The 17,290-nt window shown below is 42.9% G+C and overlaps 1 protein-coding gene across 1 annotated transcript in view; it reads left to right on the top strand.

Annotated features, from left to right (window-relative positions):
* COL4A3 (collagen type IV alpha 3 chain) overlaps nt 1-16,655 on the top strand; it is a 73,126-nt gene extending 56,471 nt beyond the window's left edge. The window contains exons 44-54 of the mRNA XM_029932876.1: nt 2,091-2,276; nt 3,085-3,215; nt 6,009-6,081; nt 7,960-8,031; nt 8,115-8,240; nt 9,012-9,110; nt 12,162-12,374; nt 13,009-13,186; nt 13,319-13,433; nt 14,758-14,930; nt 15,535-16,655. Of these exons, the coding sequence (XP_029788736.1) occupies nt 2,091-2,276; nt 3,085-3,215; nt 6,009-6,081; nt 7,960-8,031; nt 8,115-8,240; nt 9,012-9,110; nt 12,162-12,374; nt 13,009-13,186; nt 13,319-13,433; nt 14,758-14,930; nt 15,535-15,619 (1,451 nt within the window). The 3' untranslated portion in view covers nt 15,620-16,655. The remainder of the gene's footprint in view (nt 1-2,090; nt 2,277-3,084; nt 3,216-6,008; nt 6,082-7,959; nt 8,032-8,114; nt 8,241-9,011; nt 9,111-12,161; nt 12,375-13,008; nt 13,187-13,318; nt 13,434-14,757; nt 14,931-15,534) is intronic.
* The last annotated feature ends 635 nt before the right edge of the window (nt 16,656-17,290 follow it).

The raw sequence follows: 17,290 nt of genomic DNA, 5'->3' as shown, positions 1-17,290 counted from the left end.
TGTAGGTCCGGATTTCTCATGGCAGTGTTTTACAAGATAAACAGCCTCTTCAAAGCTTTCCCATTTTGTGGAGAAACTTGGCAGGAGAAATATTAGATTGTTCGCATCCTCTATGGACCCTTCACAGATGTGCGTCCTGCGGACAGGAGTATTTTATTAGCAAAAAGCGCTCTGCCTAATGAAGACCTCTGGGTATTGATGCTCATGGAGACCTTCTGCTGAGAAGCTCAGAGGGGCAGGAACTGCCTCTCAACCCACTAGCTCAGCGGTGAAAGTCTACAAGAGCTGCACTTTTCCGTTTGTTTCTTGGGGATGTCACAGGCTCTGGTTGAGCTCAATGTTCTCACGCTTCCTGGACCCTACCTTCCTCCATGAACACGGAGGCTTCTGTAGGTCTAGTTCACAGATCAGTTTTAGAACTATGGCCAAAGGGAGAGTTTCTGTTCATTTTCCTAGGCTATGCTCACTGTCTAACCATTTGGAGTGAGAACACTTTGGCATTTGTTTGGAAATAAAATTTGATATAAAATAATCATAACTTAAGTCAGAAAGCCTTAAGAATGGGGCACCTGGGTGGCTCAGTCTGTTAAGCAGCCGACTTCCACTCAGGTCACGATCTCACTGTTCATGGGTTTGAGCCTCATGTCAGACTGTATGCTGACAGCTCAGAGCTTGAAGCCTGCTTTGGATTCTATGTCTCCCTCTCTCTCTGCCCCTCCCTGCTCACGCTCTCTCTCCCTCTCAAAAATAAACATTTAAAAATTTTTCAAAAAGCCCTAAAAAAATAACTAGCCCAAATATGGAAAAGTGTTCATTGAGACTCGCAAGGTATGAATCCTTTTAATTAGTTTTCATTCTCCCAAATGCTAAAATGAAAACATATTACGAAACAAGGAAGCATCTTCATGGGCACGGACGATACAACCCAAGGCTCCATCTTGGTGTCTCCGACCACTGCCAGACCCTATCATACACATACAGCATTTCAGAGCATGAAGCATCTAACCACTTTCTTCAAAAATCACAAATTCCAGGCATAAAAAACTAAAGAACATGATAGACCATGTTTCGATCCTCATCCATTTTATTTCATCATCGCTTTGCCTTCCTTCACAGTAACGTCCAAGCCTCTCCCTGTGCTAGCGGCCTCCTCCTCCTTCTTCTTCCTGAGTCCTCCTGGTGTGCCATGCACTATTTCCAGAATAACACAGAGATAGAAAAGAGGAGGGAGTGATTATTTTCAGTTCATACAATGTTTCCCATTCATGAACGTCAAAGTACAATTTCCTCAAAGGTTCTCTGTGGTGAAACGTATTTGGAATTAAGTGGTGACTTTTAGGGAATCCTCTTTGATAAATCCAAACCCCCCAGCCGCCATCTTCGCTTCCAGATCAGTGTTCGTGTTATGGGCGAGAAGAAGCCAGAGGCGAGAAGAGGGATTGCAACTTTGTTGTTCCTTGTCTAGGTTTAGCTGCGGGACTCTTCAGACGCACATGTCAGTGCGGGAAGTTTAGCTCTGACTGTTCTCTATTATCGTCAGTGATTAAATAATGTCACTGGAATTAAAGTGCATCAGATAATAATATCAATTGCAGCAGATAGTGACAGAACACTTTAGAGCTTACAGTACACTTCTCCTTCTGTATATTATCTCACTTAATCTTTAAAGACTGAGCTACATCAGGTATTTAAAATTAAAAAAAAACTGGGGCACCTGGGTGGCTCAGTCAGTTAGTTCTCTGACTCTTGATGTCAGCTCAGGTCATGATTCCTGGGTCATGAGGTCAAGCTCCACTTTGGTCTCCTTGTTGGGCAGGGAGCCTGCTTAAAATTCTCTCTCCCTCTCTCTGTCTTTCTCTCTCACATACAATAGTGAGGTGACCTTGACAAAACCAAACAACTGAACTAAGGCAGAAATTAGTCTCGACTCAGTTTCTTATAGATCTATATTTCTTTTACCTTTTTAAAAAAAATACAGCACGAATCTTAATGCCTTTTAAGCACAGTGTCTGCATTACTGGTGAGAACCCCAACCTGTAACTCCAAGTCGAAGGCCATCATGGACACTTACCAAACCTTTGTCTTTGCAGGAGCCAAAGGAGATAGGGGAGCCCCCGGCCTCCCTGGCCTCCCCGGCAGGAAAGGGATGGTGGGAGATGCCGGGCCGAGGGGACCCACCGGTGTAACGGGACTCCCAGGGTCACCGGGTTTTCCTGGCACAGTCATCCCTGGCCAGAAAGGAAATCGAGGTCCACCAGGCTTCAGAGGAAACCCAGGTAGAGGGTCTACTTTTAAATAAGGTAGAAGAATGAAACTAGCGTTTGACAACAGAAGCTTTCAGCCTTCCCCTGATGTGACCTCTTTGCTTCTTTTTCCCTCTGGTCTTCACCTTCTCATGCCTGCTCCATCTAACAGAGTGCAGCAAAGGTGCTGGAGTTTTCTTTTTTTTTTTAACTTCTCATTTAAATTTAAGTTAGCTGGGGTGCCTGGGTAGCTTAAGTGTCCAACTTTGGCTCAGGTCATGCTCTCACGGTTCATGAGTTTGAGCCCCGCATCAGGCTCTCTGCCATCAGCTTGAAGCCTGCTTCCTCTGCACAGGCTCTTTCTCTCAAAAACAAACAAACAAAAAAAACACTTGAAAAAATTCCCGTTAGTTAGCATGCAGTGTAATACTAGTTTCGAGTGTACAATATAGTGACTCAACACTTCTGAACATCACCTGGTGCTCATCACGGCTGTTGGGGTGATTGGGACAGAGGGGACCTGTTTGAAAATTAGTGATCACCAAGTTAATAGCCTAACAGGGACAGGTGCGTCTCAGCACCAAGATTTATTGAGTCGCTTTTATGGATCGAGTAGCAGGCTGGGCACAGGCCGTGCTCTAACAGACCTTCACTGGCAACACCCAGCTCCTTCCCTGGCATTAATCTCATTCTGTCTTCACCACAAGCCTACCACACGCCACAACAGGAAGTCCGTGTGGGGCCAGGACGGGTGCCGGCTGTGCCCATTATCCAAAACCCTGCCAACAGACCCTGCCAGGCTCCCCGACTGGCCATACCGACCGGCTCTTTGTAAATGCAGGCAAGCCTGGTCCTCCGGGACCTCCAGCGAGTCACGTAAGAGGCGCGAAAGGAGACAAGGGGCTTCTGGGCGAGCCTGGCCCCAGAGGTCCACCCGGAACCGTGGGAGACGAGGGGCCCCCGGGTCAGCCGGTAAGTGTGGACAATTATTTTGACTTCTTATGTTCTTCTCCATTAATTGCCAGGATCACATGTTCCCAGAGGCAACAATAGCTAGAGGACAGTATCGTTTTTCACTATTAATACACTTTCAAAGTTATCGGTTGTATCCCCTGAATATCTATTTACTTTTCCCCTTGACATACCTTCCAGGGGGTCTAAGTAGCTGCCACTTTCTTCTCAGTGTTTTCTCTCCTGATAATACCATGTTTTTCAAATTCAGTTTAACCCTTTCTCAACCCTGCCTCTATTCTGAATATATCACAGTTGATCAACATCTCCCTTAAAAACACAGCCCCTGAGGGGCGCCTGGGGGGCTCAGTCAGTTAAGCATCCAACTTTGGCTCAGGTCATGAGCCCACCATTTATGAGTTCGAACCTCTCGTAGGGCTTTGTGCTGACAGCCCAGAGCCCGGAGCCTGCTTCGGATTCTGTGTCTCCCTCTCTCTCTGCCCCTCCCCCATTCGTACTTTGTCTGTCTGTCACAGCCCCTGAGACAGACACCCCCTGGGAGTACCCCACAGTGTGGCTAAAGGAGGGAAGAGTCTCACCATCTGAAACATCACCATTTTATAATCCAACCTAAAATTCCACTGAGGCCATTTGGCTGCCACGTCACCGCATTGTCACTGCACAGTGAGCTTCTGGTCAACCAGAGCCCCTGTGTTTGCATTCTCACACACATGTGCTCACCTTTTCCTCATGAAGGGCTTCTAAGTTTTCTCCAAGAACTAAGTTTTAGTTCTTGTCTGTTTATCTGTGACCTAAGTGCAGAACTTTCACATTTCTTTTTTATAGCTGTCACTGTGTTCATTTAGGCTCATGCTCCCAGACTACGAAGTTCTCTGAATTCAGTCTCTCACCCGAATCTGGGCCATCGTCCCTCACTTCTTCCTTAGCAGCATATTTGAGAAACCTGTTTCCCCCCGTTTACATCAAATTGTTGGAGGTTGATGAGGAACTCAGAGTTATGTCATCACTGTGCTGTGTTGTCAGCAGTGACGGGCAGTGTTTTCATGTTTTCTATAATTCTTTGAAAGTGGCAAACACTGATCCTGAAATCACAGGGAAAGTGCTTCCAAGGACAGCAGGTTATGGAAAGTATTGTTTGGAAATGTTATCTCTCGTAAGTCCTCTGGTGGTTTCAAAGTCAGTCAGAGCTTCTACTTTAGCACTGCAAAGAGAATCTTCTGGGAGCATCTGGGTGGCTCGGGCAGTTGACTGTGTCCAACTCTTGATTTCGTGTCAGGTCATGGTCCCAAGCTTGTGAGACTGAGCCCTGCATCAAGCCCTGAGCATGGAGCCTGCTTACAGTTCTCTCTCTCTCTCTCTCTCTCTCTCTCTCTCTCCTCTCTCTCTCTCTCTCTCTCTCTCTCACACACACACCCTCCCTCCTTCTGCCCCTCTCCCCTGCTCACATAAGCATTCTCTCTAAAATGAAAAACTAAAAAAAGAAAAAAGAAAGAATTCTTCTGATGGATGTCTAACCTGGCTCTGTGCCCTTAACAGTCCTCTCCTTGCAAGGGGCTGCTCCCGTGTCACCTAAGGGCTGACTAGCTGCCCCTCCTCCCTGACCACCTCTGCCTCTAGAGAGCAGGCAAACCTCAGGAGCCTGAGAGCCCTTGACCGGGTGGTTCTGTTTTCTCTCCCCACTTTTTTTTTACCTGAAACCACCTTATCCAAGGTGCAGGATTTTTCCTTCTTTGGTCTTCTTGCTCCAAAGATAGTTGGCTTGGAGGCTAGTTTTGTCATTCTTGGCATTTTATTGCTCTTTAGTTCCTTGTTTTCAAGTAATAGTATTGTCTCCTTTCATATGGACGGGTAATAGATTTCACTTACATTCTTACATGTAGCTCCTTTCTGAAGCTCTGCTCCCTTACCCGCTCTCCTGTGGCCTTGCTTGAGCACTCCATGGCTACAAGGGCAGGAGTGAGCCTAAGGAGGGAGCATCTCCTCCTGGTCAGACGACTGTATCCTTGCCAAAAGTGCTTGTCAGAGCCCCCCAGATAACCCTGTCCTGTTCGCAATCCCTGGACCCCTCTACCACCACTCTAGGCAGGAGTAATTTAGAACTCTGCCCACTTGGTTAAAATGATGGTGGGTGCTGCAATTCAATATTGGCTCTGTTGTCTTTGCAAAAATTATGAATAAAAATTATAAGTTTTCATTCTGGCAGTCCAGTGCCTGCTCTTCCTGAAGATCTCCAAATACTGGGCAGGTCCATTTAGGATATGGAATGTTGAGTGTATTCCACACTCCTACAACAGACATTAACTCCCAGAAGTTGTGTTTGCTCTTGACTCTAAGAGCAGTTTTTGCTTCTGTTTTATTGAAAATTATAGTTCTGGGGCACCTGCGTGACTCAGTCAGTTAAGCATCCAACTCTTGGTTTCGGCTCCAGTCATGATGTCATGGTTCATGAGATCAAGCCTCACACTGAACTGACAGTGCAGAGCCTGCTTGGGATTCTCTCTCCCTCTCTCTCTTCCCCTCCCCAACTCGTGTGCACTCTCTCCCTCTCTCAAATATATAATAAACTTAAAAAATTAAAAAAGAAAAGGAAAATGATGGTCCTAAGGAGAGGTCTAGGTGGCAGAGGAGCTATAGGAGGATTGGATGGGAAGGTAAAAATGGTATCTGTGGATCTCAGCTCATTCTAACCCAATATTATATATTATTTGCTTAAAAAAAAAAAAAGAACGACAGTGACAATTGTGATTTTTAAAATTTTGTCTTTGGTTCCGCTCCCTTTTTTCTGAACTATAGGGAGTACCAGGTACCCCAGGTCTGCCAGGGCTCAGAGGTGATCCTGGATTCCAGGGATTTCCAGGCGTTAAAGGTACTTTTTGTTTTGTGCAATACTCTTTGGATACAAAGACAATGATTGTGATTTATATTTCAGGGCACAAAAATGTGTACTGAACTCCTCCAGCCATCCCAGACAGGGTGCAAAGAGGACCTTAGTTATGAGTAAAGAAGGAAGACCACCAGAACCCAACCCCAAGGGTCTGAAAAATTCATGCCTTAAGGATAGAAACTAAAAAAGTTTACAGTGGTTACCTTTGAGAATACTGATGTATGTTGGGTTGGGGATGGGGAACTATGTCAATATATACACTATTGCTTTGAATTGACTTATTTCCACTTGCATGTGTGTTATAATTTTAAAAAGCTGACAATCTGAACAAATATTTACCAAACTGTTAATGGGGGAGGGTAAGTAAACTGTCATATGCAAGGTTTAAGTATTTGGTTTTTTGGTACATGTATTATAATCAGAAGAGACATATACTTTGGGAGGTTGTAGGTTTAAATTTTTCATGCACAAAAATCTGAACTTCAGGTTTCAGAAAATATTTTAAATCTTCCATCAGGATGCTATGACCTTAAGTAAGGTTTTGAATATTATTATATCTGTTGTCTTCACTGAATAAATCCTTTGTTACTGCTTTTGTACAGCAGGGAATCTATTATCATACACTATACCAGTATTAAACAGAGAGTGTAGCCGAAAGGAACAAAGTCACATTTTCACAAATGTAAACCTTTTCCAGGTCCAAGAGAGGACAAGGTAGAGATCAAAGAGAGCCTTTTCAACACTTTCAACCACTGGCTCTCCAAGGAGCAAATTAGTTATGAATAAATCAAAGCAGAGGATTCTGAGTCCCCCCAGCATTGTGGGGGAGGGTGAACGTGGGGGAGGGTGAACAGAGCAGCCAGGAGACCCGTGTCCCACCTGTCACTCCCCACGCCCCACAACAGGAAGATCTAAGATTGGACAAATTATATACAGGCCGCACTAAAGAAAGAAACATTCCAGTGAGATGTTTAGAGCTATTTAGAGGGGAGATCCATAAACTCAGTTCTTTTGAAATGTGTTCCATGAAACACATTCAGTTTTTCTCTTAGATTTCAGAGTAACACCACCTATCAGCTAGCATTAGTGATAGGTTTGAACTTCTTCATTTGGAAATTTTTAATCCTCAAAAGGAAAAACAGTTAGGCTTCTTCTGATGTATATAAATAAATATGGACATCCTCAAGTTCTGATACCAAGTGGATAATTCAGAGTGCAGTTTCCAGTTAACGTTTGACAAAATATTTATTTTGTTGTATTGCTTCTATAGATGCCATATTTAGTATTAAAGTCTTTCTAAGTAATTGAATGGAACATCTACATTATTTCAAGATTTTTAAAGAGTATTTCTCCAAATCAGTGATTTTTGGTAAACTTTTATTCATGTCAAAGATTGGGAGAGAAAGCATACCATTTTGATAGTTTACATGAAATCAAATATTCTATATGTGTTCATGAGAGTCCCTATTATAACTAATAGGCTCTTAATCAAGCTAAAGTAATAAGCTAAGTAGGTAAGTATGACAATTGGCATAAGCACGAAAATAGGTTGAATGTCACTTCATACTTTACCTTAAATATTAAATTCATTTCTGAAGTGAAAAAGTGAGCTTCACGAACTCTTCCTCTGCAGTACTAAAATACAAAATCTTAATGCCTACTTCTAGAATATATTTTTTAATAAACATTAGGCATGACTGATTGGGTCCAGATAAAATGTCAGAAGTCGTAGCCGTTGTCACAGAGCCCCATCCTCTCCACTCCTAACTTCCAGCGTCTGTCCTTACAGTTGATCATAAGCCTGTAGAGCTGGGAAACCCCTGTTCTACATGGAATCACATTGCATTTTTCTTTTTTAAGGGGAGAAAGGTCATCCAGGATTTCTGGGACCAGTTGGACCTCCAGGGCAAATGGGGCCAAAAGGACCACCTGGTAAATATTATTTCCCCTTAGTATTCATGAAGAAAGGGTAGCTCGTCAGTGAAGCCAACATTTTTCTCTCTTCATGTCAATAGGTGCACGTGGAGAACCCGGCATAGTTAAGATCATCTCCCTTCCAGGAAGCCCAGGGCCACCTGGCCCTGTTGGAGAACCAGGGATGCAAGGAGATCCTGGGCCACCGGGGCCACCGGGAATCCTAGGTGTGGAACTGGCTGGATTGACGTGAATTATTAGGAAATGGTTGAACCAAAACACCAACAAAGTGCTTTGGAACGAGCACTGTTGAGTGTATTAAAAATACTGACTCTCTTGAAAACTGTTGTGCACTGTATAAGCTTCAATACTCTTAAGACACTTATGGGTTGTTTTTTTATTTCAGTAAGATCAAGTAGTCTATCTTCTCTGACAACCATTGGTCTTAGAGCTCTTACTTCTAAACGACTGCCCGAATAAGCTTGAGTTCTCTGTATGTGTAGTTTTCTCACACTTTGTAGAGCACTTGGAAGAGTAGTAAATGCAAATATACACTTAGTCTCATGAAATCTTTTCAAAGTATTGGTGTACACAAGTTGAACTAACCCCTCTGTACAGGGTTAGCATACTGTAAAAGACTTCCGAACGGAATTGTTGTGTTCTAAGTTTGCCTAATTACCCGTGATATGAAAGAGACATTACTTATTACATGGATCAGTACAAGGGCATAGCAAATTCTGGAACAGTGTAAAGCAAAATGGCAGCACGACTTTAAGCCACTGTTGTTTCATTTGTTTCTAGTCTGTTCTTGAGGGTCCTTTTTTCCCCTTGAGAAGTAGGGTGTAACGTGTTGGAGACCAACTGTCCCAGTTTGTCCATGGCACAGTTTGTAGAACTTCCATTGCACAAAGTGGGGAAGCCCCATGTATCTGGGATGCCTGGCCACCCCTTTTTTGTCCTCTGTGAACCATTCAACACAGTGTTGGTTTCTTACCTAGGACCTTGTGGGCCAAGAGGTAAACCAGGCAAGGATGGAAGACCGGGAACTCCTGGGCCAATTGGGGAAAAAGGCAACAAAGGCTGTAAAGGAGAGCCAGGTAAATATACAGCTGGCTTGTTCTCCTCTCTTCTCTTCACTGAATGCTCTTTCAATATCCAGAGAGGTAGCCTGTAAATATGTGACTGTAAGAGTCATCTATGGCTTTCAGTTTGTGTCGTTCACACTAAAAGCCAGGGACAAAATATTCATTTGGAAGAAGATTAAAACCAACTGTTATTGGAATACACCATTCTTCCTATCTCTTAAGTGGGCAAATGTCCTCCATATTTCTAGCCTGAGGACAAAGAGACCTCATAAAGCACCAATTCTATTTTTGGAAAGGCTGATACTGTTTTTAATTATTTATAGGAGCACTTATTTAATAATATCTACTTAGAGGAGTAGCATATAAGTACACGGTTAGAAAAAATACTATCTTGATATGAAGAGAAGAGCAACTAAGTATCTTTATCTAGGGAAGCCATCTTTCTTTTATTATTTTTCTTTTTCTAAGTGTTCGTTTTTGAGAGAGAAACAGAGAGCTGGGGACAGGCAGAGAGAGAGGGATACACAGAATTGGAAGCAAGCTCCAGGCTCCAAGCTGTCAGTAGAGCCTGACACAGGACTTGAACTCAGGAACCAAGAGATCATGACCTGACCCAAAGTCAGAAGTTTACCTGACTGAGCCACCCCCCCGCCCCACCCTGGCGCCCCTAAGAAAGCCACCTTTCAACTATACCATTCTGGAATACTACATGGCCGAAGAATTCATGTGTATTCTGAAGGCTCTCTTAAATATTTTTGTCTGGGTAGAGGTGAGGGAAAGCCCTATTGCTGAACTTAGAGGGCAAAGAAGTAGGGCCTGCTGGTTAGAGGACTCCTAAAATGACAAACAGGTCTGGAAGGCTGTGGTCCAAGGCCATTTTTGCTGGCTCTGAGCAAGGTCTCCGGAACCAGAGGGAGCACACAGTTTTTAAAATTAAACGTGTTTATGCTGGAGATGCTACCGAATGCTAGTTGGGAAAGAGATGCGCTTATGTGGACAAAGCAAAGCATGGTGACTCCTGGTGGCAAACCCACCAAAACCAGAGGAATCTGGGGAAAAGGAATTCGTGCTCCTGGAAACAGTGGCCTGGCTCATGCCAAATTCCAAAGCAACCTTCCTGCTAAAGCCACTGGCCACAGAACCTGTGTGATGCTATACCCCTCAAGGATTTAAACTTGCTGTAGGGGCACCTTAGTGTCTCAGTCTGTTAAAAGTCCTACTCTTGATTTTGGCTCAGGTCATGATCTCGCGGTTCGGGAGTCTGAGACATGCATTGGGCTCTGCACTTACAGCATGGAGCCTGCTTGAGATTCTCTCTCTCCCTCTCTCTCTGCCCCTTTCCCGCACATGCTCACTCTCACTCTCAAAAAAATTAACATTGGAAAGAATAAAAAGGATCTAAGAGTTAAATAACACAGGTATAAACGGAGAGCCTGGCCTCTCTCTCAGAAATGCAGAATATCCTTGATCATGAAGAACTGCACAGCAGCTCACTTTAACTTCCGTCATACTCAGCTAATAATTCCTGTGGAGAGACTTGGAGGCATCTTTTGCTTGTAGCCAGTTATAGCTCCTGGGGAATGAGAGTAGATGTTGGGAAAAGTGAAGAATGTGTATCTTCTCTATCTACTATATTAAAAACATACACTTTTGGACTACTCCAGTAAGACATGAGACTTTGACAAATTTAGATATGGCTTGTTTTTAATTTCAAAGACTGCACCAAGTCTCCTGGACAAGATGGGGATGGCAGGAAGAATGAACAAATATATAATCTGGGGACTTTAACCAATCCTCATGAAAGGCACGGACTCCTGAGCAGAGACTGTTCTGGGATGCTGCCTGACACCATGGCATGGTGGTTTGCGGGAGGCAACAATACCTCCTTTGACTTGTGGACTCGAAATCCAAGGGTCTCCACCCTCTCTGCATTTCTTTAGGACCCAAGGTGGGCTGGGTGGGGCTTAGGGTGTAGGGGCAGTGGAAATGGATCAGGGGCCAAGGGGGGATGGAAGCATTTGATGAAGAAAAGGAGAGGAAAGAACAGGAGGATGGAGAGAAAGAATAATTCTTTGGTACTTATTTAGAAAGTGACAAGTTGGGGCAACTAGCTGGGTCAGTCAGAAGAGTGTGTGACTCTTGATCTTGACATTGTGGGTTTAAGCCCCACACTGGGCTTTAGAGATTATGAGTAAATAAGAATAGAAAGTGACAAATGCATATTACTCTAAGTACAGAGGGAAAAATAGTATACAAATTGCTTAATTATGTGCCTTAAACTCATGTAAGTTTTAAAAATGAACTCTTATCACAATAAAAGTCTTTTCCATTATTTGCCTTACTAATTAAAAACTTTCTTGAAGTTTGCACCCTTAAAAAACTTTCAGTATTTTCCATGATTGTTTATTGACTTTATCAAAAGTATACATAGTTTTTTATGATCTCCTTGAATAGACTTTCAAATTGTAGATACTTGAATTGACTTATTTACCCACATTGTAGGATACGTTCATTGGTACCAAAAAAAATGTACATAAGACCTACCAGATGCAGGCTGCCGTGCTGGGTACCTCAGAATGCAAAGATAAAAAAGACCTGATCTTGGGGCACCTGGGTGGCTCAGATGGTTGAGCGTCCAACTTTGGCTCATATCATGATCTCACAGTTTATGGGTTTGAGCCCCACATTGGGTTCCGTGATGACAGCTCGGAGCCTGGAGCCTGCTTCAGATTCTGTGTCTCCCTCTCTCTCTGCCCCTCCCCCATTTTCACTGCCTATCTCTCTCAAAAATAAACATTAAAAGAATTTTTTGGAAAAATTAAAGACCTGATCTCAAAAGTTCCTCATACGATACACACAAATATTTATAGGTCATTGTGTGATAAACTAGTGAACATTTAATATTGTGTGGCCATTTTGTAAGCCACTGTATTTTAGGGCTCCTTTAATTCCTTAAGGGCCTAACAGATAGACATAAACATTTAAATTAGTACTTCTGAAAAATGAGTTTGAGGTTGTGTTTGTATTGCAACATGTATACCGTGGTTTTTTTTTTTTTCAAAGGACCTCCTGGATTGGATGGCCTGCCAGGCTTGAAGGGGAAACCTGGAGATATTGGACCACCCACAACTCCAACAACCATGAGAGGCTTTATCTTCACCAGGCACAGTCAGACCACAGCAATCCCTTCCTGCCCAGAAGGGACACAGCCTCTCTATAGTGGGTTCTCGCTTCTTTTTGTACAAGGAAATGAACAAGCCCATGGACAAGACCTGGGTAATGGCCGAGCCCGTGTTTTTAGTCATGTTCTTCCATATTCAGATCATCAATTTTCATAGCATGGGGTACTTCTCTCCGAAGCTAAGTGTAAACAACCCTGAGTGCCTTACGGTGCTTTTTGAAGAGAGTGAATAAGACAACACAGGCCTGATGTCTAATTTTCATTCTGGAATGTAAAGCTCTGGAAGGAGCCTTGCTCATGAATGTTGATCTAGCTCATCCTGTTGAATGCAAACAATTTTCACCTAGGTCACCTGTTGGCTTTTTAATCTTAAAAGTAGCATCTTTTCACAACTTTGTTTAGTTATTAGCTATTACTTGCATATGAAGAACTGGGAATATTTTGAAGTGAAGACATTTTTCCAACAGACCTCTACCAGTCCCCAAGTGCTAGGCTCATTAGAAAGGGTCACAGGAAGTTTTAAGGGTAGTGGAAGGGCGATTTATTTGCTTATGGGATCTTTTATTTCTATCACTGTTGAAATTTCGCAATAACACATTGTGCAGATAACTCTTTTGTGTTGCCTTTCTCATTTTTGCCACAGGTTGTTTGAATCGGTCTCTAGCTAGCAATGATACTCAAAATAATTTTAATTTACTGACAGTGACCCTCAGTCTAATGTTTCGTTAGGAACCCTTGGCAGCTGCCTGCAGCGGTTTACCACAATGCCATTCTTGTTCTGTAACATCAACGATATATGTAATTTTGCATCTCGAAATGACTATTCCTACTGGCTTTCAACACCGGCTCCAATGCCCAAGGACATGGCTCCAGTTACTGGCAGGGCCCTGGAGCCTTACATTAGCAGGTAAAAATCTAACCCCTTCGCTTGGTGTTGGGGCCAGGTGACTCACTTCACTTGTAAGGGAATGTAAGGTGGCAAGCACGTCGCAGTGCGGAAGAGCGGTGGTGCCGCCATGTTCTTTACTTCGTGTTCCAGATGCACTGTCTGTGAAGGTCCTGCGATGGCCATAGCCATCCACAGCCAGACCACTGACCTTCCCTCCTGTCCTGATGGCTGGATTTCTCTCTGGAAAGGATTTTCTTTTATCATGGTAAGGAGGGAAGGAACCGCAAAGTCTTAGTAAAGATTACCCTTATAATCTGGGTGAAAGGCGCCCACCTGCTCCCCCACCCCGGTAATGAAGCAGCTGATATCAATGTACACAGCATGCCTGGACATTTGCTTGAAAATCTAGAAAGGTACTTTTTAAAAGTAAGCTGGGGGTTTTTGTAAATAAAGGAGAATTTAAGAAAAAAAAGAAACTTCATCCACAAATTCTAAGTATTATTAGTAATGGAATGCCTGTATTTTTTCATGGCAGCTGTTTTATAAAGATCCTCTGTAATCCTTAGGGAACCTAAAGGTGGTTTCTATCATCTGCAGTTTTATAAATAAGATTGAAGTAATTTCTCCAAGGTCTCACAACTAGTAAGTGGTAAAGCTAGGATATGAACCTGAGTCTGTCTGCTCCAAAATCCTTTGCCTTACACTCTGCCCCTTTGACATTCATATGAAGATGGGAACCAAGAGAAGAAGCTTTTCTTTTTTTAATGTTTTTTTAAATTTATTTTTGAGACAGGAAGAGACAGGGCATGAGTGGGGAGAGGCAGAGAGAGAGAGGGAGACACAGAATGGGAAGCAGGCTCCAGGCTCTGAGCTGTCTGCACAGAGCCTGACACGGGGCTCGAACCCACGAAAGTGAGATCATGACCTAAGCCGAAGTTGGAGGCTTAACTGACTGAACCACCCAGGTGCCCCAAGAAAAAGCCTTTTAAAGAGATTCCCCAGATGTAAGTGCTAAATGAAGAAATCTATGGACTGACCCTCAGTGACTCTGATAGCTGTGCATATGTCGTTGGTGGTTACTCCTATTTTGTGTAGCATCATTTATGATACACTACCCCCCTCCATTCATTCAACCATTAATTCAGCAAGTATTTACTGAACAACCCACCATGTGCCATGACTGTTCCAAGCACTAAGGATACCAACAAGGAACCAAAGTTCCTGCTCTCATGGAACTTCTATCCTAGTGGGGAAGGTAGACAAAAAGCAAGAAGACAAAATAACCATTCTAGTAATGAGTTCAGATGGGGATCAGTACTATGAAGGAAATAGGAACTATGAGAACAAGCTAGCTGAGGAAAAGGAGCATTCCAGGCAGAATAAATTGCTTTCACTTTCTTTTTGATGACTAGATCTCAACTTGGAAGGTACCTAGAGTATCAGCAAATCTGGGTAAAGAAGCATAAGAAGTTTAATTCATGCTATTTTTTCCTTACTGTCTATTATCCCCCCCCCCCAAAAAAAAGCAGAGCACTGAGAATTTGAATTCCATGCATGGAATTCTTATTCAGATATTTTTATCGTAACAGTTCACAAGTGCAGGTTCTGAGGGCGCAGGTCAGGCGCTGGCGTCCCCCGGGTCCTGCCTGGAAGAATTCCGAGCCAGTCCGTTTATAGAATGTCATGGAAGAGGAACGTGCAACTACTACTCAAATTCGTACAGTTTCTGGTTGGCTTCATTAAACCCCAAAAGAATGTTCAGGTAACTATTCAAAGTCAAGTTTAACCTAATGACTCAATCCCAGAACTATTCAGAGGTTGCCATGTTAGATTTTCGTTACCTGGCTGGTGACGAACTCACATTTGAAAGATCTCCTTGTGCTAACAAAATCCGGTTTAGCTTGGCACGCCCAGTGCCAACAGTCCTACAGTGAACAAGTAGCCAGGGTTTTGTACTACTGCATCAAGAAAGACCCCAAAATGTGATTTCTGTCACCACCAAATACATTTAACATTTGTACATGAACTTCTAGCAAGGGACTGAACAAAACCACTAAACGATCTGCTACTCTTATTTACTGCACTTACAGACTTGTGAGTTCCACAGACCATGTAAATGGTAAGGATGGTTTTTATTACAAAAAAGAGGATTTGTAACTTTGCACCGCAGCCTATGTTTCCTTGCTGCTGCTGAAACACAACTAAATTATAAAATGTCGACATATGTACCTTCACAGAAATGTACCTCCTGTAATAGAGTTTGATGAGCTCCAGTAATTATTAATAAACCTCAAGGCCAGCAAGGATTCCCTTTTTAGTTATACACTGATGAAATTTTTTGTTTGCATTTTTTGCTTTTATTTCAGAAAGCCTATTCCATCAACTATGAAAGCTGGGGAGTTAGAAAAGATAATAAGTCGCTGCCGGGTATGCATGAAGAGAAGACAATGAAGAAATAAAAAGAAAACAGAACTGTTCTTTTTTGTCCTAAAAGACCAACTAATGGTGCAGAACATGCATTTATTTGGGAATTTTTCTCTAACCAAACAATATGGTTCTGTGATGACTTAGTACAAAGTTTCTATTTGTTTCCCCACACAACAAAGCATTTCTTCTAAGTCAGTTATGCCATTCCCATATCTAAATCTGCGCGCTTGTGAAGTTTCCTATAGCAAGGCCGACTTGTCCAAAAATACCACTGAAATCATATTCCATTTGTATCTAATGCACTAGCTCCATGGTGATTGTATAAAGTCCGATGCCACAAAGTAACTGGATTCCTAAGACTTGCCCCCTTCTATTCCAGTCTTTGAGGCTCAGGGAGGCTAAACCAGTTTTAGATTGTGCCGCCAGCCGCTCCCTAAAACGTTAGCCCCTGGGACTGGAAGGAATTGGGGGCAGGTGCGGTAACAGAGCTTCATGAACTGGACTGGATTTTCAGACCTGTTCAGCAACCTAAGGCCTGAGGAAACCAGAACTGAACTAAGGTTCATGGATATTCTAGGGCTCTTTCAAATGTACCCAAGACTAAGGCCAAAACGGGGTTTCATATTTTTTTAAAGACTTTTTTGTTTTTCCATTGAATTCACTTCACTGCAGCAATACTGCTTGTGTTCAAATTGTTACCCTTGCTGAATTGATTTTAATAGGATGTTATACACATACTCTGCCGTGTACCTAACTTCCTTTTTACCAGCTCACCCACACAAATAACAAGGATACTATTTATTTGATGTGCACTTTAACCCCATCCCTATAGATATGGAGAAAACTTAAGACATTTGTTGGCTAATCAGGCCCAAAGTACTTTTCCTTTCCTGTGATCCATTCATATTTCATTTAACCTGGGTATTTCCAGGTGAATTCCCTGGCTATTTCTCTCATTCTTTTTTTGTAAGTAAAAAAAATGTGTTTTATATTACATATTCTTACCAACCATGTTGAAAGAGTTGTGTAAAAATCTTAATGTATAAATTGTATAGCTTGGCAGATATATGTCTTAAAATTTGCTTTCAGTGTGTTGATACATTCCCAAATTTACTTAATTCAACTAAACGAGCATTTCATTCAGCAGCAAGCCATACCCTAGGCATGGTGCTAAATTACAGGTAGTAAGGGGGAGAAAAAGAGATTTACTTGGTTTTGATCTGCTCTCCCAGAAGAGGTAATTACTTACTGTTGCTGTTAAGAATCCCACATATCGGAATTGGTTTCCCCCCTTTTCTTCCTTTGTCACTGTTCGCTGTTCTTATATGCCATCATCAGAAGTCAGCAGGCCTCTCTCAAGGTTTACAAATAAGACCTTTGCCCAGGGAGAGCCCGGGATATCTAGCTTCTCTTAGGCATTGCACGAGCCAGGGAGGAACGATGTTAAGCAAACAAAGATGTGCAAAACTCTAAAAACCACTTGTGCTCACTGGTAGCACTATTCGATGGATCTCAGAGGCCAGGTATCCTGAGGCAAAGCTCTGAAGATGCTACTTGATCTCCCCCCCCACCCCAGGTTGATTTCCCCCCACCCCCCTGCCCCAGGTGGCCTTGGTGGTGCTAATCTCCAAATTCAGGTTATTGCTTCTGTCTCAGTTGCCTTCTAAGGGAAGGTGTGGCCGCGGAGGACAGCAC

Source organism: Suricata suricatta, chromosome 3, assembly GCF_006229205.1.
Source record: "Suricata suricatta isolate VVHF042 chromosome 3, meerkat_22Aug2017_6uvM2_HiC, whole genome shotgun sequence".
Taxonomy (NCBI): domain Eukaryota; kingdom Metazoa; phylum Chordata; class Mammalia; order Carnivora; family Herpestidae; genus Suricata; species Suricata suricatta.
The sequence above is the reverse complement of the archived record's forward strand: the minus strand, read 5'-3'. Positions and strand labels throughout refer to the sequence as shown.